We start from the raw sequence: 21,880 nt of genomic DNA, 5'->3' as shown, positions 1-21,880 counted from the left end.
GAAGTAAACGCACTACCAAGTTTAAACGAGATCTTTCCATTTAACATTTTTATACAAAACCAACAAATATACTTTACAAACTAACTTGGAAATATTTATTTAAACTTTATATTAAATAATGTACCTAAAATATTTTTTTTTAAATTGGGTTTAATTTCGATTTCAACTATTAAAAGATAAGGAATCTGCTGAACCAGAACTACTTCGTTATGAAATCGGTGATGTATGTGTTGTAAACAGGTTACTTTGGGGTTGTATCCCCTGAAACAAACACGTGTTTGATCAGACCCTTCCTAACAAACCCTTCCGGACAGGAGTTATGAGGTATTTACGGTTATACTCCGAGGAATCAACACCCCCAGAGGAATGATCGTTTCACATTTCGATGCTAGCATACTTTAGCACGTTGAAAGTTACCTAAGCTAATCATCAAGGTACAGGACATTTGTCATTGATTGTACTACTACTAGCACAGTATGTATGATTCGATCATTTCTGACCGATATATATATATTTTGTAAAACTAACAAAAATATATATTTTTCCTTTAAGTAGACGAAATGAGTGGGCAGAGTTCTCCAGCTGTCAGTGATGGTGGTATTACTCCCCTCCAGCAGATGGTGGCTTCTGGCTCTGGAGCCATCCTGACCTCGCTGTTCGGTAAGATACTACCTATGAGCATTTCTAAATGACCAGATTTGACTCTGCGTTTATTACTATGTAATATTTACCATGTTTATAAGCGTCTCTGTGTGAAGCTTTTAAAGAGGTTTGTGTCATTTTATTTTGAAATCTCTAGCTGATGCTGGATCTGTGAGATAGATGTAATACAGTACTGAACAACATGAAGGCTGGGATCAATCACCACGATTAGGTGGAGAGCCATGAAGATGGAGAATTGTCAATCACAAGCCAATCACTTACAAATTTAGTTGATGTGTGGCAGTGCAAGCCCAAATCTATCAAGGAGCATTTTAGACTTCAAATATTGTTGGAGGAACTGAGGACAGCCTGATTGCTTACAGGCTGAGGTTTCACAAGTTCTTGTACTGCTTTAGTTCTACCTCAGTCTGACCCTTTTTATTGAATCTTAAGTTAAGAAGCTTTGTTTCCCTGAGCCTTGATGTTTCCACGAAGAAGCTCACTTTGTTTGCTTCTCATTGCTCACCCTGGACTAAATCAGTGTTTCCTCCAGCAGAAAGCCACTTTCCCCTGATGGCACTGGATGCTTCTCTTTAAGAGCCGAGTTTTGATTTTATCAAAGCTCCATGCTCATTTTTGTGCACCTCCATATTTTACATGCAATTGTTTAAAGTTCATGATCACAGAGTTGAGCTTTTGGGAGTTCTCTCTTGATGTGGTCATTTTCTTTTTTCAAATCCTCCAAATTTGACTTTGTAGTATTCTGGTTCCAATATTTGTAGATGTTCTGTCATTATTTCTAGATTTTTACAATCTTCCTAAAGATATTTCTTTTTCTTTTTAAGCATAGACATAAATTCTTATCATTAAAGCCTGCGGTCATTGGCTGTGCTTCACTTTCAACAGCCTCAATTTTGCTCTCGTCTGCCTTTCAGATAAGCTCCACCCTTGGAGCTGCTTTCTGCAGCTGCAGAGACTGGAGCTGATGATCTTAATTTATATTTTAAATTAAGACGATTTATCTTGTCATCTTTCTGTTGTTGAACCCTTGGCTTCAGATTTGTGTGTCGCTCTCTTGCAGCCTTATGGTTCTGGTTTGTTGCTGCCAAATCAATAGTCTTTCATGGTTTGTTCTTTTTTTAAGGTTTCTTTTGCTTTGAGATATTCAGTTTCCATTTGAATATAGTTTGCATCATGCATGCTTTAAAGACCATGTTTTTATCCAAAATCTAAGTTATAATTTTTTTTTATCTCTAGAGAATGCTGTTTGTTTTGTGGTTCTGTTGGTGTTTTGTTCCCCCAAATACTTTCTGCTGTGCAGTCTGCAGACATAACAACATTTTTTTCCTGCCTCCTCGTGCTGTTGGTGAGAGATTTTTTTAAATCTGGAGATGGAAAGCAAAGTTTGGAAGCGCTCTTAACCATCGTTAACCATCGTTCTAGAGATTCATGGTCCATAGCAGAATTACTCAGAAGGACTCTTTGAACTTCCTCTTGCAGCATTTTATTCTTTCACCGCAACCACATGGGGGCGCTAGCTAGTTTTTCCACTTTCTGGGTAAATCCAGGGAGTTGGGTCAGGTAGGGCATCCGCTGTAAAACATAAGACAAAACACACATTTGAACCCCTTGGTAATTCCCTGTGGTGCCCCTTGAATGAGGTGTCGTCCTTTTTGGCACTTCCTTCTGTAATTTGCTGTGGCGCCCCATAAAGGAAGTGGCAAAAAAGGTCTTTTTTAGTGTTTTTATGCCAAACCGGTTTATTTACGTTGTACAGAAGGTCTTAAATAGGAGGAAATCTGTCCACACCCTGAAGAGAAAATGGTTTATTGTTTAACCACTTTCCTAAACACACGACACATAAATAAAATGCCAAAAGTAAAATAGCCAAACATTTCAGTTTGAATCATGAATGATAAAAAACAAAATCATCAAGGTAGAAAGTGTCATTTTCAGCTCTTGATTAAAGATCACTTTAATAATCCAATAGTACAAAGGGTTAAAAAAAACCTCAAACAGTTGGTTGTAAAAATGTTGAATTTTCTGCAACTCATATAAAACTGTTGCTTCTTTCAGTCACTCCTTTGGATGTTGTGAAAATAAGGCTGCAAGCACAGAAAAGCCCCTTCCCCAAAGGTAAAAAAGAAAAAAACACATTTCAAGTCTTATAGTTTTACACACAACATGGTAAATACTTCTCTTCTTGAAGGCAAATGTTTCGTTTACTGCAATGGACTGATGGACCACATATGTGTGTGTGAAAATGGCAATTCAAAGGCCTGGTACAAAGCCTCAGGGGAATTTACCGGCACCCTGGTAAGATGCCGTTAGACCTGAGCAGTAATAATCATTTTTTTATTCAACGTTAAAAGGCGATGCTCATAAATAACCCATTACGTTTGCTGTTAGAGGTTATCAAGTTTGCATAAAGTCAAACCAGCCGTTCTTAAAAAACTCAAACTGAATATTTAAATCTATAAATATAAATATTTGTCTTGTCTTCTGCAGGACGCTTTCATCAAGATCGTACGCCGTGAGGGAATTCGGTCACTGTGGAGTGGACTCCCTCCAACACTGTGAGAGTCTCCTTTATAACTACATGCAAAAATTCCACTGATAAAATGTAGTAGATTATTTTTTTCTCTGTGTATTGTTTTTTTGTTAGAATTTCAGTGGGATTTTTTTGTTGTTTTTTTTCTGTGTTCAGTGTGATGGCGGTTCCTGCCACAGTGATCTATTTCACGTGTTACGACCAGCTGTGCACAGCACTGAGGCTCAGGATGGGGGAGTACGCTCAGGAGGCTCCCCTCCTGGCAGGAGCTACTGCTAGAGGTAAAGCCGGCCTCTGCTCCTCTGATGTTTTTGTCATTCAACACCACAAAAAAAGCTGTCTCTGGAATAATGTAATCAGATAAAGCTGATATTTAACTGAGTTATTAAATAACAGGGTTTTAAAATTGGTCTGGCAATAATTTCCTGGGGGAGTTCACCTTTTTTTGCCCTTAAACCCTGACTTTGTAAAGTTATATCAGATTTCATTAAGGAAAGATTTTAATATCCGTCTTTAAGGATTCATTTGTGACTAATATTTACCTTTTCTTATGGATGGATGTCCTTTTTCAGCTGATTAGTCACATAATATAACTGTTTTTAGTTTTTGACGTGCCATATTTTTATACATTGTTTGCCGTTAGAGCATTATATTTGTGTGTAACATCTCATCATCTTCTCAGTGGGGTCTGCAACGGTGATCAGCCCCCTGGAGCTCATCCGCACCAAGCTGCAGTCCCAGAAACAGTCGTACAGAGAGCTTACCGCCTGCATCCGCTCAGCGGTGGAGACGGAGGGCTGGCTGTCTCTGTGGAGGGGTTTGGGCCCCACTCTGCTTCGGGATGTGCCCTTCTCAGCAATGTACTGGTACAACTATGAGAGGGGCAAGAGCTTTCTGGCTGAGTGGTACAAAACCGGGGAGCCCACTCTCACCATCACCTTCATGGCCGGAGCTGCGTCAGGTTCTGTGAGTCTGACAGCAAACCCTAAATGATTGATTAGCCTGCAGGCAGGACATGATGGATTGTGTAGCAATAAATGATCAAAGTCTCCTGCTTCTGTCAGGTTGCTTCCATTGTCACGTCACCTTTTGATGTCGTGAAAACAAGACGGCAGGTGGAGCTCGGGGAGCTACAAGCCAAAAACTGTAAGCGTGTCATTATTTATTCATTGGATGGTTCAGTTACTGCGTTTTGTGAAGATTATCACAGTTTCACAAAAGGTGTAAAAGGTTTGACTCAATTCAACAATGAATTGAGTCAAACCTTTTACACATTTTTAGGCAACACCCTGTGATCTTTGAAAAAGGTGAAGAAGGTTGATTCTTTTGCCTTTATCAAAGAGGCCTTTTGGGTTTTTCTCTCCTGTGATGGTCAGGAGGGAACTACAGATAAGGGATCCATTCAGGTGTTTCTCCTTGATTTGAAAGTCAGACAACACACGGCATCGTTTCATCAGATTTTAATCCTTTTAACTAAATGCCTTAAAGAAGGCATTAGTAAGCATTTACTAAAGCATTTATTTCTTTTTTTTTTTTTTTCTTGGAATGTTGTTTTTTTGTGTGGAGTTTCTCCTTACCAAGGAGGGTTTAAGGGCAGGGATGCCCAGTTTAGCTTAGTCTGTTTAGTTTAGCAGCTATTGTATTTTATAAATGATTTTATGTTTTGTGCAATTGTGAAGCCCATTGAGACAACAGTGTTGTAATATTGGGCTTTATAAATAAAACCAAATTGAATTGAATTAAAGGGGAACTCAAAAAACAAAAAAAAGACGATATTGCAGGAGTGGCAGTCAGAGATGCTCACACCTGTTTTCCAAGTCAAGTCTGGAATATTTGCTCTTAATGGGAAGTCTCAAGAGACTTATGCTTAAATCAGATATTTCATTGTCCATAATTGTTGTTAAACCATTTTAAACGGCTTGTGGGGACGCAAAGACTGCCTGTTGATATTACTGCCTTCCTAATGCAAAAGCTTTATAAAGAGAGCTTTTGTTTTTAGACCTGATGCCCATATCCTGCAGAAAGAAAATTAAAATAAGCAAATGATCATTGTACAGAAGTCCCAGACCGCAATTCCAGGTCTCTGCATGTGAGACATAAGTGCGACTCAAGTCTATATCCCCATCTAAATAATTTTAGTGCACATTATGTGATTATAGATTTTTTTTCTACACTTCACACTATTATCAAGTTTTATTAAGTGTGACCTTGTCTAAAGAGCTTTGCAGTGACTAAAATACAAAAATAGCTTCCAAACAGTTGAAAGCTACTTTTCTTCACAACAAAAATCCATGGAGGGATATTTGACGTTGACCAGTGTCCTTGTCCCTCCAGTGTCCTGCAAAACGTCAGCCTCCACCTTCTGCGTGATGTGCAGGATTGTGGCAGAGGACGGCTTTCGTGGGCTGTTTGTAGGTTCGTCTCCATTTAACAGATTAAGCTGTGTCTATGCCAATGCTTCAGTCTGAATAACATCCTCATATGCTCTGCGTCCCCGCCAGGTTTGATCCCCAGGCTGATCAAAGTAGCCCCCGCCTGCGCCATCATGATCAGCACGTACGAATTTGGGAAGGCTTTTTTCCGCAAGCACAATCAAGAAAGACCACTGCGGCCGCTCTACAGCAGTAACACATGATGGCTCTTATTGTTGAGAAAAAAATCACTTTATATAAATATTTAATGTAGTCATTTATAAATGAGTTCTAAATTCAATAATGTCTAACATTAAATGCACGAACAACAAATATTATGCTTCCATTCAAAAGCGAAATTCTGATTTTGGCCGCCAGATGGCAGTAAACATTTTTGACCTGCATCAGATGGCTGCTCCTCTGATCACATGCACCGTGCCAAACAATAAGTGATAGATGCAAAACTTTATTTTTCTTTTATGTTGCCTCTGCACAGAGTCTCCATATTGGAGCAGCCGTGCTACAGTGTTGCATAACATAATATGCAGTAAAGGTCGAGTTGAGAAACTCAAACGGAGCCAATGAAGAGTTCAGATTGACGGGCATTTTTTGACTTCATCTGACCCTTTTTTTTAATTTCTTCTTTTATTGGTCCTTGAAGGTTTTCCACTGCTTCTGTTCATCAGTCAATCAAATGTCCCAAACCCTCAATATCAAACCAAGTGAAGTTTATTTTAAATAAAACTTTTAAAGAAAATAAAGATCAGAGAAAACATCTGTTGTGCAAATTGAGACTACTGTGTGCTTCACCACAAACTGATCTAAAAGGTAACTTATTGCAGAGTCTTAGAATAAGTTATTGAACAGATTTGATGCAAAGACCTGTGAATGAAATACTGCATTTTACGTTTTTTTAAAGGGAACACAAACACTAAGTAGGATTTTACCTGAGAACAAAAACGAGTTTCAGTACGTGAAGCAAAAACTGGATAAATAAAACTGATGAAGGTTTGCATCCTAACTGAATCCAGAAGAGAATAAATATTTTTCTGTGTGACTGCAGGAAGCAGGCAACATCTAAGGCTTTTAAAACATTTGAAACATTCAAATGAAACATGAGAGTCTCCTCTCTTCAGATTTAAGACGGGACGTCGTCACACAGACTCAACTAATTTACACACATGCTGTTAAAGTTACAGTTAGATCTTCCCCGTTGTTTTTCTCATCTGTACACCAGTAAAACATTATCCGGTCAAACACACGCTACACTAGATTTCCAGCTCTCCTCCAAACCTGGGATAGATCCTTCACCCTGGAGAACCCGGCAACAATGTTCCTATGGGCTTTTAAATATAATTTGACTTTTCTGTTTGTTCATTCTGGGTAGCAACAATTAATAACAGCCAAAAAATATAAAAAACGAATAAATAATTAAAAAGAAAAAAAACAGGAGCCAAATTTGACCCTGTGGATTTTCCAGGGTTAAAAACAGAAAAGGGGAAACAAGCATTGCAGACATGGATAAAGTCCCTGCTGAGAATGCGCTTGGAGCATTTTCATCCCTTATGAAGGACTGATGTCTGGAGTGCTGATCTCTGTCGCAGGACTGGCCAAACACTCGTTAGACTTCAAGCTGGCCAAAGACTTGTAGCTGGTGACTGATGTTAGGGAGCCACACAGACCTCTCAGGGATGGAGTTTCCTCCTTACCTGAAAGATGCAATACACTTGGTTAACATCCAGGTCATTAGTGGAGGCTTTACTAAGTAAATCTGTTGGCAGACGTGCCTTGATGCAGCCACTGTGCGCTGGCTGACCTGGCCTCCAGAGTCAGAGTGTGAGCTGCTCTGAGAGAAGGCTGAGAGAGGCTCATGTCAGCAGACAGCTGCTCTAGAGTCTGGAAGCTATGCCTGCACGGAAGACAGTGATTTACAGAATCCATTTAGACTATCACCGACAACAAAGCATATGTTTCAGATGGTTACAACATTTTTAAATATAACATTTCATCCATTTCCTTTTTTTATTCAATGACTATTTCTGTGAAATTCTGGCAACCCACAACTGAGAACGTATTCAAGATACTGCGCAAAGATCACCAGAAAACATCAACAAAAAAGCCAAACCATTTTCTATGATCCAAATTATTCCAGATTGTTCCAAAAAGGAAATTACCTGCATGTATTTTAAACTTGGCTAATATAAGTAACTAAAGAATTTTAAATATAATTCCCCATATTTATTGCTTCTGTAGGAATCCAGAACTTCTTACTGTCTGGATTGTTTCCTGTAACTGACAACATTTATGACCACATTCTGAAAAAAAAAAAAGATAAAAATGTTACACCATGTCTATTTTTATTCTTCTGGGAAATAATCAAGGATGCACACATTTAAAACCCACACATGGTTATGTTCATTTTGACAGAACAGGTTATACTCAGTCTTTATATTCTAACTGGCACCATGAGGCAGATGCAAAAGTGCACTTCATACAAAAAAAAAAGCAATATTTCTGACTATCTGTGTATTTACTAATATATACATATTGAGCAAACTTCAGGTGTCAGTTTGGTCAAAAACTAAACACAAAAGAGGAAATAAATAGCTTTGATAGATATCTGAGTGGATCTGATATGAGCAAACCTATATATATATATAATGGAGGTTAAAAAGAAAAAGTTCATTTTCCGCGAAACTTATTTCCAAATAACGCGTTTAACACGTTAAGGAATCAATCTGCTAATTTACTGACGTTTGTATCTTAAACTAAATTAAGTGTCCGGGATTTGATTCTGAAAAATAAATTTACGTACTCTTCCCGCTGTCCTGGACTCCTTCTGTACAGCAGCGTATCCAAGGCAACGGCATTGGTATCCAAGGCATCAGGAGATGGCCACTGATTGGTTAAATGGGTAGTTAACTCTTGTCTGGACCTCAAGTCGTGGTTCTTTAGCACAGTCCTAAAAATACAAAGCAGTTTTAAAGTTACATTTACGTAAAAGAACCTGTTTAAAAGGAAAAAAAAAAGAAACTTTTTATGTAGAAGAAAGAGAATGTGGCAAATATCTGCATATTTCTTTAGGATTATGCTGTGCCATGGGAGATTGTCAGGTCTGCTGTAGGAAATTATTTAATATCTTCTGAAATCATGTCATTTACCATTGCCAGGATCTCAGCTCTGTGTTCATGCAAACAGGATCAGTTAAAAATATGAAAGGTCATAAAAAACTTATTCAAGACCCTTTGACAGGAATGAATTTGATAGTTTTTTTGATAGGTGCAACACATGCACCTTGGCTCAAAAAAGGTTGAAAATGGTTTAGATGATCTACGATCTACGATGCATGTTTTGGTCATAAATGTGTCAATGCAAAGATGATCCAGTGACTTTTAATATTTGATGGTTACCCAGGTAAATACTAATACAGGTTTTAAATGAAAATGTGCATTATTACAGGAAAACACTGACTAAAGCTCTTTCGTGATTAAGCTTTTTTTCAGTCTTCAAACACAAACAACCTATTTAAAGTCCTCATGATGCATACCTTCATAAAATTAAACTTTTATTTGATGAATGTTTAGGACACAATTATTATGAATGAAATCAATTGGGAATTCACCATTTACAGTCTTTTCAAGCAGCAGCTGCTTTTGTGACTTTCTAATGATTACATTGATGCACTCTTTATGTTGAAACCATGAAAGTCAGGCCTGCAGTTTTTTACATGCTTTACAAAAACATGCTGCAATGCATTTTGCAACACTTTGTCATATTTCTTTATAAAGATTGAAGATTCAACAGGTCAGGCAGAAATACAGCCCGAAACTCAATGATATGGTGAATTACAGCGTTCACATCAGGTCTGACGGGTTTGGTTTATAATCCCGATGATTCACATTAAAAGTGAAGGTAGAGTGCACATATTTTTTGTATTTATGGAGCGATTCAAACTCTATAGCGGCTAAATCTCAGCTGCAAAAATCCTCCTTAAACATTTTTTGGAGTTGATCCATAGTAAAGGTTTCCCATTGATTAGATCATTGATGAAAGAACAAGACTAACTCAGATGTTCTTGTTGACTTAAAGCATTATTGATTGCAGCTAATTCAAGAGCACACGCAGACCTCCCACCTCTGCAGCTCCCTATGTTTCTAGCAGCGCGCCTAATGGGATAAATACACAGTTGGAGCTGATGCAAAGCACCGCACAAAATCAACACAAACCGCGCCACAGGAGAGACTCACAGCTGGTCCTGCAGTTCCAGTATGATGTACTCCAGCTGTTCCTTCTCCAGCGTGTGGGAGAGGTGTGTGTCTGCCAGGCCCTGCTGAAGTGTCTTGTTATGAGACACGGCCTCCGACAGCTGGGCTTCTCGTAAACGGACCAGCTCTTCCAGGTAGTCCTACGGAAAAAGACAAAGATGTCAGCACTACTGAGCATCAAAGCTCAGTAGTAAAGGAACACATTATTTTTTTGAGATCCAGTTCAGTTGTTTCAGTGCGTCCTTTGCCCTGGCATTTACGATCCACTCTTATAATCCTCATGCAGAAAGGAAAATGCCATAATGGCATTAAAAATGCCAGCATGTCACACAGAGCTGGACATTTCAATTTAGATGGGATTTTTTTCTTAGGTCTCAGCTTCTCTATCAGGTCTTTATGTTTTCCCTATATTTTGACTAAACTGACTAGAGATGATACTTGGTCCTCCAATTATACTTTAACTTTAATAAACATAAACTTTACAAATATTAATCATGATTACACCCTTTTACTTTTACTATTTCAGCAGGTTTTATGGAGAAAGTAACCTAGAAATAACATGAACTACGTAACGCCTTGGAAATCTGAGATAGTACTTTTGTAAGGTAAGAGATTTCTTTATAAATAACAACAAAAATAATCTGTACTCTTTAGTTTGGAAGGAACCCAATCAAAGCTGGTTTCAAACCTTCTGCTCCAGAGCCATGCGGTACTTCTGCTCAAAGCGCTTGCACTTGCTGACCAAGTTGCTCTGCTCGGTGAAGATGGACGCAGCCGTTGCCGTTTTGTCTGGGGTGCTGCTTTCACTGCCGCTGCTACCCAGAGTCCTCATTTCCTCCTCGTCGCTGCTGATGCTGTCGGCCCTGCACAGGCAACCATGGCATGTTACAAACTACAGCGACCGTCCTGTACGGCTGTGACGGCCACTTTTATAATCCAGTTAATATATGATTGGAGAAGTTGTCTTCTTTCCAACAGAAAAAATTAGAAAAACATTTTAGCACATTTCTGCCACTTAGAGTTAATCATCTTTCGGATCATATTGAGCTGTGTACAATAGAACTAACAGTTTACTGATGAACTATTAGGAAATTTTTTTGCCTCATGGAAAAATTTTTGAACCCACATACTTCTGTCTGAACTTCAGGTAAGGCGTGTAGTCGATCACAGCGGGACAGCAGCCGTCCAGCCCCTCCCCTTTCAGACAGAAGCTGAAACCAAACAGGAAATTTTAAATGACGTGATCCAAGATGGATGTTTAAATGTCAAACGTACCCCTTTGTCATCCTCAGTTCCTAAAGTATTGAGAGGCATCGGGGACACATCAGTTACAGAAAAAGTTAAAAGAACTACTTCACCCAAACCCCACAAACCTATAACCAAAATTTATCAAGGATTTGTGTTTTATATAAATAAAAGATACCCAGAGAAAAAAAAATAAGAAAAGCAAAGTGACACAATTAAATATATCTAACATAAACATAACCAGAAATGACCGTATTAACACACAAACAATGACAGTTATAAATTCTAATATTAGGCAAAAATCAAGAGCATAATGTTAAATTCAAATTTTTCTCTACTCTACATCCAAACAGCTTTTGAAAATAATGAATCTGTTCAGGCAAAACAGAAAAATGAGTAAAAGAAAACTCCTGTTAAAGCTAAACAAATACAGACTACTGAAGACAAGAAGCTAATTTTGTCACTAATTCCATTTCATTTTATACTCCGACAGTCTAACAAAGATACTGATCTAGTGGACTTCATTTGTGTAACTCTTTAATTTGATCGTTGGAAATTGAACTTTGTTCAACTGTCTATGGTTGAGCTTACGTTTCCATTCAACACATTAGAACTCTTAAAGCAAATAGAGTTCCTTCAGCAGGACTCTTCTGAAGCCTTCATGCAGGAACAGCAGGAAACAAGATATTCCCTAAACAGTCTGAAAGAGCAGATAGTGAGCAGAACCTGAAATCAATGGTGTTGAGCCCAATCAGAGTGTCTGCCAGCAGCCCGGCCTCCTCTCCCAGCATGATTGCTCCCTCCTCATAAAACCTCCTGCGAGACACACATTAGCTGCATTAACTCAGAGCAGAGCTGCAGCAGTGATCACTGGTCTGACGGACATTATGTGGTTTTAGTGGAACTATAAATGGGGTGCATGGGGCTCTTTGTTTATATACATGTCACATTGACACCTGGTGGCTTTGAGGTCTCTTAGGGCAAAAGAGATGTACTCTGACAGTCGCTTCTCCATCAGGACCACTCTGATCCATGCCCTGCCCTGCACACAAAGAGTTTATTTCACCACAATAAACACACAGATATGTAATTCTCCTGAAAGCACAATGCCAAAATGTAAAAACCTGTAATAATTATATTGTTTGAATTCATCAAATCCTGTTTTTTTAACAGTGTGATTAAGCTCCTGCTCAAGATACTGAAAATCCAAAAATGTATTTCTGAGTTAAAGTTGCTTTTTACTAATGAACTACAATGAAAGTTGTGTTTATATTGTTTTTAACATGTTTTTGTTGCATATATTTTTGATGATAAAGGACAAATATTAAACAAAGTTAAGCTCCCAGCAACAGAGAGCGGAAGAGGTGGCGGGGTCTCTCTATGCCAACTGTCCCCTGAAGACATCTTCCCACCCTCCAGAAGCTATGTTCTAGAAAACGACACACGTTTTTTTGATTTAGGCTAAAAACCGCTTAAACATAATTAAAAGAAAAAAAGAAATTGGAACGCTTTTTAAATAGATCAAAAGATGATTGGAGCAGGACTTTAAAACCCCAATTAAAGACTGCTTCTTAATTACAAAATGAAAAGAAAGAAACTATTATAAAAATTTTATTAAAAAATGCAGAATACATTTCAAGTCAATGATGTTTTTTACAACTAAAACACACCTCTAATATTTCTTATATTTTTACAGGTGTTTCAAGAACTAAATCTGTGTCTTACTGCTGGTTTCCTGTTCTCCTTGCTGTGCTGAAAATTTCATTAAAATCTGTAGATGGATAAAGCCACACCTTTGCTCTTGATGGCCGCACATTTTCCATGTTCTCTATGCTTCGAATGCAGTTATGGGGTACTTTGCTGCAGGCAGCTTTTATGTAATCCCAGAAACTTCGAGGACTCTCGTAGCCAAACCAAGTTGTCTGACCTTTTAGGGAAAGACACAGAAAGAAGGTTTTGAAGGCAGGAATTCAGCACCCAATTATCCACTGTTACACTGACGACAACACACAACTTGACCTTTCTAATTAAGCCCAGTTCTTCTATTCTTCCAACTGCTCTTTCCTATTATTCGATACACTTTTATTTGTTTTATTTAAACACTTTTTATCAGGACTAAATCAGCACTCTCAAAAGTTAAAACTAAATGCTGAATCTTTGCCCAGGTCAAAATTCTGGATAGATCTCATTCCAGTCACACATTAAGGGTCCAATTTGATGAAAGTTGTGTTTTTGGTGTTTTAACATGTTGTAATGGCCTTTTTCTGATGATGGAGGACATATATAAAGAAAATCAAGCTTAAAATTTCTGAGTATTTCTTTATTCAAATCATTCTGAATCAGGAGTGGAAAAAATATCCTGCTGGAAAAAGCTTGTAGATGTGACGTAGAAAATATGCTGGGCGGGCCACAAGCTTCCTGCTCTGCTCCATTCCGATACATCCACTTAGACAAGAAGATCCATGTACATCTTAATCTTCCTCGTTTGAGCTTGTATTTGGCTCAAAACTGTATTGCTCCAATATTGCTAACGATTTTTAAAGCACTGCTAATGTTTTTCTTTGCACCGGTAATGTTAGGTTGTGGGTGTGAAAGGCTGTAAGCTAGCTGGAGAAAATGTAAACACAGAGCTCTCAGCAATGGGGAGGGGGCGGGGTTACCAAAAAGACCATTGAGAATGTTTTTAAAATAGCTCAAAAGATGATCAGACTGGGTCTGTAATGCCATGTCATGGTCAGCCTACTCCCACTGATGCAATGTAGTATAATATTAATATACATTAACTGTATGAGTTTATAGTTCTCAAGAAAAAAGTATGTGTGCATTTAAAAAGTAATAATGCTAACTCTAGTTGAAGCTACTGGGGTGCATAATGCCAGAAGGTCCTGGCGGATGAGCTAAAGACTTGAAAGTCTTTGCACTTCGATGTAAGTTACAGATAATTGTTCATTTTATTTGCATCACAGACACAGGATCCACTTTTAGCCATTTCTTACTGCAACAGCAGTAAAAACCTTTTTGCCCTTAAGACAAAAACAAACCTGTCTGATATCAGCTTATCAGCCTGTATATAATTAACATTAAGGAGACATAGCAACACCCACTGGACGAAATGATTCAATATGGGTACTACATTCTTTTTTCAAACTTTGCAGGGTCTCTTCTCATCCTTGAATCTACTCCTCTACTAGATATGTGTACTTTAGTTTTCCAGTCCAGAACTAAAATTAAAATAAATGACTTTCTTCAATTCTATAGACAGATATGAACTACTACCAGCTAAATAAATATCTAGGAACCATACAAACTGTACTCCCACATACCTTTACCTGGTTTCTACTAGCTCTGGATACATGTGTCATTTTTTGTCTTTTCTCAGTGTGTCCATGGAAGACACTAAGTGAAACCTCGCTTACCTTTAAATCGATGACCGAGGATGTGCTCCAAAATGGAAACAAAGTTAATGAACTCTGGAGACGAGTCATCTATTGTTTCAAAACAGGAGCGATCCAGCAAAGTCTTCACTGAAAATCTAAAACAAAAGACAACAGACACACATAGATTTTTTTCATTAGATGCATATTTTAAAAAAATGTCATCACGATGATTGTGATGGAGGTGTTTGAGTGTTGGAACTTAATTTATTTTTTATTTGAAAGAGCTTTAAGCAGATAAGTTGGGCAAAGATAATTTATACCAAATTCTTTTGGGAAAATTCTGTTTGAAGCCAAGCAATGCAGCCTGATATAGCTTTCGGCATTAAACATAATCCATAAAGAAGTCTCTCAAACCTCTTCTGTCAGCATATTAAAAATTAAAAAGTTCTGTTGAAAAATGTTCCATTAGGTGTAAAGCCAAACTTATTTTTGTTGTTCGATGCACTTCTGGGGTTTTTGTCTTTTTCTTTCTGACTTTACTGGTCAAAACCATTTGATCTTTTTACTTAGAAGAATTTAAATCAGACTGGACCTCCCTATTAACTTAGATAAAGCAAGATAAAGCAAAAGGTGAATCTGAATTGCAGATGCCCAAATGTTGTCTGTGGAGAAACACATTTGCTGTTTGCATCAGTTTCTTCAGAGTATTGGGGTAATCCTTGGATGAAACAGCCATTCACCAAACTTTTAAGTCATCAAATAATCCACACATTTTACAGCAACTCTGATGAATTTGTGATCAAACCAGCCATGAAATCCCGCCTACCATGAAGCAAACTAACTCTGCTTAATCAGGTTTCCGATAATCACACAGGAAGCAGTTAATGACCAAGCGTGTGAGTATGTGGACCTCATCATAATATCTTATCTGTGGTTGCTTAGTCTCCTGGATGACTACGTGCAGAGCATTTAAGCAACTGATAAGAGTGCTCGAGTGATTTAATCCCAAAGTTTTCTTTGTAAACCATGCAACTTTAAAGCCCCCTTTAAATAAAATTTGGTTACTATTTACCAAATAAAGATTATAAGCAAAATCTGAAAAAATGCTGATAGTATAGGATAGTTGCTGCTTTTTACATGCAATCGCTAAAGTGATGATATAGGAGGAAAAAAGTCAGCAGTAAAATTTGCAAATTATCATTAAGTTTAAACAAACCACTAAATATGGTCCTGTGGATTTTTTACTTTTAAACTAAATGGTTTGATGTAAAAAGGCTGAGATTACTATAAAAACCTTTTTTAAATACATCTTGTGTATAAATAATAACTGAAATAAAATCTTCTTGATTTTAAAGGTGATCTTTTTGCTCTTTAAGCAGCATTAACAGGAGTTTACACAGTAGGTTAAATGATGTAAAACATATTTTTGCCTATTTCTTTATGTCAAAGTTGTATTTTGCCGGCTGCTATTGTTCTGAATGTGGGTCTTCCTCCAGTCTCCATTTATGATGCAGTTGAAGCACCCATAAACAATTCTGGATAAATCTGAGTCAAGAAAAATGGCATATATAGATTAGAATAAATATAAAAAATTATAAAAAACAAACATTGCATAACATAATGAGATCCCTGCAAAATTCCAATGAAATGAAATTATACCGTGTAAATATATATATTTTTTAAACTGCAGAAACAGTTCAAACTATTGATTATTAAGAAATCTCTACTTATAAATTGGAATTTGAACGTACGTTCTTTTATTCCTGTACATAAATCTTAAATAAATAAAAGAGTCATTCTTAGGTTTGATGTATTTAACCATTATTACGTCAAAAGATGTTAAACTTTGGTTCCCACAAAACATTTTGTATGACAAAGAGATTAAACAAACTAATTTTTCCTGTTTTTGATTAAAAACATAGTAAAGAAAGCAGAAAAAATGACTAACACAAAGTAGCCAGCATTGAAGTGGTACTGATCACGAGAATCCTGTGACTGAGCTTCATGAATGGAGTGACTTGCAAGAATCAATGGGTCTGTGATGGATTTGCAAAATAAAAATGTAATTTTCTGTCCTTTTAGCTTTCAGGATTGTTCATTCTAGCTATTTATATGTCAATCTGTCATGAATTTTAAAGATTTTGTTTGCCTGAAAATCTTTCATAAAACATGGAACATCTGACTTTTTTTTATTGCATTTTTGTTTCTACTGTGATTTTTTTGGTGTTTATAATTTCTTAAAATAGTCCTCCAGGAATGAATTAACCCTTGTGCTAGGCACTTAAACGTTGGGAGTTGGGTCATCTAGACCAGTGTTTTTCAACCAGTGTGCCGCGGCACACTAGTGTGCCGTGGGAGATGGTCAAGTGTGCCGTGGAAAATTGCCCTCATTAACTGATCTAAAAACATTTCCCATCTTCAGGATTTCAGCTCTGTGTTCATCCAAACAGGCCTTGATAAAACACTGAGGAGTTAGGAATATAAAAGATCGTAAAATACTTTTTCTTTGCGTTTATTTTATTTTATTAAAGACATTTGGATAAGAATGACAGTACCACGATTCAGCTGCAGCTCCGGCTGTGTTTGGGAAAAGTCCCGTTCCTTTGATTGTCTCCACCAATCATTCTTGAGGGGCTTAATCACATGTCATCAGTCTGACCAATCAGAAGTGGTTAAAGTCTTCACTTCCTTGTCCCGATTTAGCTCGTAAAGTCGCTCAGTTCTAACAAAAATACCAGCTAAAGCTCGTCTTTTGCGCTGTTGCTTTCCACAGAATCCGGTATCAGACCGTGGAACAAGTGAACAAAACAATGAAGCTCCGAAAACCGATCTCCGGCCGTTTTATGCACTACATCTCCCATGATGCATTGGGTTGTGAGAGTGACAGCGCATACGGAGATCTGTTGTTAAACGTCTTGAAACCAACGAACACGCATCAAACTATTTTTAAATCTTCTAACTTAACTTTTATTGAATCTTTTAGGGAAAAAAAGCTGCAGTTTCCAGCTTTTTCTGCAAGAATTATCTCAAAAATGCATGTGAGATTGTGGAGGGGCTGTAGATCAATACATACTATGAGTTTCTCCTTCTTTTTTTTTAATTTTTGGATGCTGGTGTGCCGCGGGATTTTTTTTAAGGTTAAAGTGTGCCGTGGCTCAGAAAAGGTTGAAAAACACTGATCTAGACCCACTAGACAGTGCGCTGAACCTTTTTTCCTCAATGATTTGTGAACCTCACTGGTGTCCATGGATTACATGAAATCTTTCCACCTTTATCCACGTTTGTCATTGTATGGAGAACACGTCAATGTAAGGGTGGGGTCATCTAAGATAGCACAAGGGTTAAACCTATTTAATCAAATTTGATTGAGTTTCTTTAGAAGAAGTTCATTAGTTTCTTGAAAACATTTGGATTTAGAAACAACTGAAGAAGCTATTTCTACTGCAGTCTAGTGTTGAAAGATGATGGCTCACACAGAAACTGGAGACCCTCAGAGGAGCAGTGATTTCCAGAATGTTCCAGCCTTGCTTCTATTTATTTTAGTCTGGTGCTGCACTGGGATGTGGAGGTTATCGCTCTCATTTCCCAATAAGAAGGCTCAGATCTCTGCTGTGGCATGGTGTGTCTGTTAGCTCCAAGGGTTTTCTTTGGCAGAGTTCTCTGTCCAGCAGCGCGTGTATGACAACAATGTTTAAATATTGAGTATAAAAGCACAAATTATTAGTCCTTTCCTTGTTATCACAGTGGCAGCTAGGAAAACCATGAATTGAGAACTATCTTAATAAACAAATGTCTGTGAACTCTTGTGATTCTGATGCATGAGGGTATACAATCCATTCTAAATAAACTCTGTAGAGACCATAACTGAGGTCATTAAAGAAGAAAGACCTACAATTAAAGAAAATTTCAGGCACAATCCATTCCACCACTACTGAAATTTCTAGCACACATAGACACAAGGAACAAAAACTCTTGGTTTTGAACTTTTCGTGTTTGATAGGTTAGGAAAAACTTTTTTTCCCCCTAATTTTTCCAAAACGTTTATATTTACTAATCTTGCATTAATACCATGCACGATTTTAAAGTCTTACATCATGAAGTAAAACTTTTTGTTTGTGGGTTTCGGCTACCAGCTGAGATAAAAATAAAGTATATTTGTACGTTTTACAAACAAAGCTTTGAGCTGTTTATTTGCCAAGGATACAAAAAGGAAGGATAATCATCTGCAATAATGTTTTTAATGTTACGAATAAAACTCAAAGAAAAAAATCGGGTGAAATTTTATGAGATATTGGTAAATGAGAGCTACTTTATCTGAAAAATCTATTTTTTATCTGACATATTGGTATTAAAAAATGTCTAGCTAAATCCTTTATGGCCAACATTTCCAAAAATGACATACAGTAATTGTGTCTGAGATATTTATTCATCCTTTGAGAGAAGAAGTAACACAAAGGTAAAAAAAAAAAAAAAAGTATTTCAAACTGAATAGAAAATTATTTTCAATGTTTTTTTTTATCTATTACATTATAACAAGCAAAATATTAATAAAAATAATTATTCATTAAAAACATAATTTTAGTCAGTTTTTGCTCATTTTACATATATTCAGTTTATTTCTTGTTTTTCAAATCCCCACATTGATGGATGGTGAGGAGGCAGGAGGCTCCTTGCTGTTTAAATGGATTCTGACTAAGCTCTGCCAGAAACTGTTTGCTACACAGCAATATCATTAATTAACTCCCAAACATTCAGTGATGGCATAATCCCTGCAGGTGAAATTCGAAGGGTAGGGCTGCACCAAGTGTTCAAATAAAAATAATAATAATAAACATGTAATTATAATTAAAGAGCAATTTTAGACAGCAAAAGAACTTTGGAAAGCTTTAAAATGTGAAGAAAGAGATGAGAAGAAATTCATATTTAGCTATTCCATTATCATGGTGTAATTAAAAAAATGATAGTAGTATTCAATTATTTATTTAGTTTGTTTATTTATTGATGCTTTTGCCGAGCGTTTACAATCAGGATTTTGTGTGCATCAAAAACAAAACCTGATACATTCAGTTATTTTTTATCAGACTGCCTAAATGCTTAAATGTAAATGATTCTATCAGATTTAAGTCATACTTAATTGCAGAATTGAAGACATGCTTCTAACATGCGTCCGGCTCACCTAATGAATTAAAAAATCTGCCGTCACTCAGCAGCAGCAGCAGCACCTCGTGCTGTAATGAAGATACAGAAGAGCAGAAACGCGTTCCCACCTGCACACCGTCAGCAGGTTCCTCCTCTCCACCGCGGCGCTTCTGCTTCCTCCGAGTTTGCGGACAGGATGCTGCCCGACGCACACAGACGCCATCCCCGCTGCCGTGCGTGACGGGCAGCTTTGGACCCGCTGTGCCGCTCCAGCACACGTCCAGCCTCTGTTTGTCACTGCAGAGGAACACAAGATGCTCTGCTGACAGAAGGAGCGAGCAGAAAGATGCACAAGCAAGACAAAGCAAGGGCTTCCGGTGGGGATTTTCAAAATAAGATTCCTGAAAGTCAGAAGTGACTTCAAATGGACTTTTGTTTTGTAGTAAATTATATAAAATTCTAATTGGGCTTGCAGTTTACATTTAGGACACCAGCTATGACAAAAACAAAAAAATCCACCTTTGTCCCAGTGGGCTGACTCCATCATAAAAATAAAGCTCCACGGTGAATCACAACCAGTTTTTTGGTGCATTGTTTAGATGGGGATGCGACCTAAACTTAGATGTGATTTATATGTGATTTTGAAAAATAAAAAGCAACGACCACTAGAAGGCACTCTCGGTGTGTGTATCAGTATTTGCTACTGACAGCAATGCAGAAGAAGCACAGCTCGAATTGTTCTTAGGTGACACAGACTATGAAGAATTCAATGGATTTAGTAATTTGAAGTGATTTAAAGAGTTTAGTTGTTGTGTTTTTTATGCTATGGTTACATGAATAGTTGTTCATATGTTGTGCTAGTATACTATATTCCTCACATGTTTCATGACGCGAATAACGGTTAGGGTTGTTGTTATTTATTCTGTTAGGATCTACCTTTCAAGATAAAATGTTCCCATATTTTGTTAAATAAATTTCTCCAGAAAAGTTTGACGTAATTATGATTTCTTTTCCATCCTAATTATGCATTTTTTAGCTGTTGCGACTTGTACTCCAAAGTGACTTATAGTCCAAAAAATGTTATTTTAGGCCAGCTTTACCTCCATGATAAAGAAATGGCCTTGCCTTTGTCACACAGCTGGCTCCACTTCCACCACTAAAATATAGCTTCCCCTTTATCACAAAAAGACTGAGCCATTCCCCTGTGACAAAAAATTGCTTCACCTTTATAACACAAAACCAGATCTAAGTCTTTCACAAAAATGGACTGCAACTCTTGTGCTAAAAAGTTTATCTGTGTCACATAGAGCTGGTTCTACTTTTAGGACGGGACTGTACGGGTGGTAAAGCATTATATAAGTATACACTGTTACATTTGACTTTCCTTTTTACAAAAAAAATAACAATATTGAATTTAGTGTGGGAAATTTATCACTTCAATCTTGTAGAAACGCTAGATAAACACAGTCAGGGGAGCCCACTGGTAGTAAACATGTGTGTAGGTGTGCGTGTGTGGGTGTGTGCGTGTGAGGGTGTATATCACAAAGAACCCACCTAGGTGCATTTACAGTCAGCCTTAAATGCTCTTAAATGTTAAGATCCATTACTTGGACATTTTTAAACAAAAATGCTTTCTGTTTAGAACGTTTCTCAGAAATCTAACCCCTGGGAAGAAAAACTAAGGTTCATTTCAGGTTGGTGTTTGAAATTCAACAACATGTGAAAAAAGAATTCAACACATTTTCACCAAAGGGAAAATCTGTTTCATCTCTGGTTCTGGCTTCAGTTTGTTGAGTTCACATGTGGTCAGATTGTGGTAAGTAACAGTTAAATCACGCCACCTAGTGGCTTCTAGTAAGCATACATCACAATAATTTTTGTACAATTCTGATGCTAAAGTGAATTTAGATGGAATAAGAGCTGCACTAACAGTTTTTCTATCAAGCCACGTCTCTGTAAAGAACATCTTGAATATAAGATGGCAATAAAATATTGGTTGCATAAACATAAAGTACAGAAAGTTTAGTTTACTTTAGAAGAACCTGATATTGCCTCCAGAATAAAACGTTTTTGAGTTAAAGTTATCTGATTAGACAGTTTAACTGTCCCTCTCCAGTCAAATAAAGGACATTTGACCATAGATATAATACCAGAGTAGGGTAATCTCTCTCAGTGCTCAGATCAATACAAAGTTTTTTATGACAAAAAGTGCCAGAACAACAGAGAACATGGATGTCCTCATAGCTGACT

At 37.3% G+C, this 21,880-nt stretch overlaps 2 protein-coding genes across 6 annotated transcripts; one reads left to right on the top strand and one right to left on the bottom strand.

The window, feature by feature from the left end:
• The first annotated feature begins 200 nt into the window (after positions 1-200).
• Positions 201-6,392, top strand: slc25a40 (solute carrier family 25 member 40). Of its 5 annotated transcripts, none has more exons than XM_011485255.3 (10): positions 201-324; positions 553-660; positions 2,719-2,778; positions 2,852-2,958; positions 3,151-3,218; positions 3,350-3,474; positions 3,876-4,159; positions 4,258-4,339; positions 5,528-5,608; positions 5,695-6,392. In XM_011485255.3, exons 2-10 carry the CDS (start codon positions 561-563, stop codon positions 5,826-5,828), a joined length of 1,041 nt encoding a protein of 346 aa, XP_011483557.1. In that variant the 5' UTR covers positions 201-324; positions 553-560; the 3' UTR covers positions 5,829-6,392. The 5 variants fall into 5 exon arrangements, with proteins under 5 accessions (XP_011483557.1, XP_011483556.1, XP_011483555.1 ...); XM_011485254.3 differs by having other exon boundaries at positions 205-434; positions 556-660; XM_011485253.3 differs by having other exon boundaries at positions 205-434.
• On the bottom strand, positions 6,318-20,001 carry rundc3b (RUN domain containing 3B). Its single transcript, XM_004077882.4, has 11 exons — positions 19,759-20,001; positions 14,531-14,646; positions 12,908-13,041; positions 12,071-12,156; positions 11,841-11,930; positions 11,000-11,080; positions 10,558-10,732; positions 9,852-10,009; positions 8,420-8,566; positions 7,392-7,513; positions 6,318-7,313 (listed from the first exon to the last, which is right to left on the bottom strand). Exons 1-11 carry the CDS (start codon positions 19,851-19,853, stop codon positions 7,168-7,170), a joined length of 1,350 nt encoding a protein of 449 aa, XP_004077930.1. The 5' UTR covers positions 19,854-20,001; the 3' UTR covers positions 6,318-7,167.
• Between the last annotated feature and the right edge of the window lie 1,879 nt (positions 20,002-21,880).

The sequence above is a fragment of the Oryzias latipes genome, chromosome 16, assembly GCF_002234675.1.
Source record: "Oryzias latipes chromosome 16, ASM223467v1".
NCBI classification, from domain to species: domain Eukaryota; kingdom Metazoa; phylum Chordata; class Actinopteri; order Beloniformes; family Adrianichthyidae; genus Oryzias; species Oryzias latipes.
Note: the sequence above shows the minus strand (reverse complement) of the source record. Positions and strands in the feature narration are given on the sequence as shown.

Coding starts and splice junctions, on each gene's coding strand:
- slc25a40 (XM_011485255.3), top strand. CDS start 561: ATGAGTGGGCAGAGTTCTCCAGCTGTCAGTGATGGTGGTATTACTCCC. Junction 2,959..3,150: donor GGGAATTTACCGGCACCCTG/GTAAGATGCCGT, acceptor TGTCTTCTGCAG/GACGCTTTCATCAAGATCGT. Junction 3,475..3,875: donor GGCAGGAGCTACTGCTAGAG/GTAAAGCCGGCC, acceptor TCATCTTCTCAG/TGGGGTCTGCAACGGTGATC.
- rundc3b (XM_004077882.4), bottom strand. CDS start 19,853: ATGGCGTCTGTGTGCGTCGGGCAGCATCCTGTCCGCAAACTCGGAGGA. Junction 14,647..19,758: donor AACCTGCTGACGGTGTGCAG/GTGGGAACGCGT, acceptor CTTTTGTTTTAG/ATTTTCAGTGAAGACTTTGC. Junction 8,567..9,851: donor CTGGAACTGCAGGACCAGCT/GTGAGTCTCTCC, acceptor TTGTATTTTTAG/GACTGTGCTAAAGAACCACG.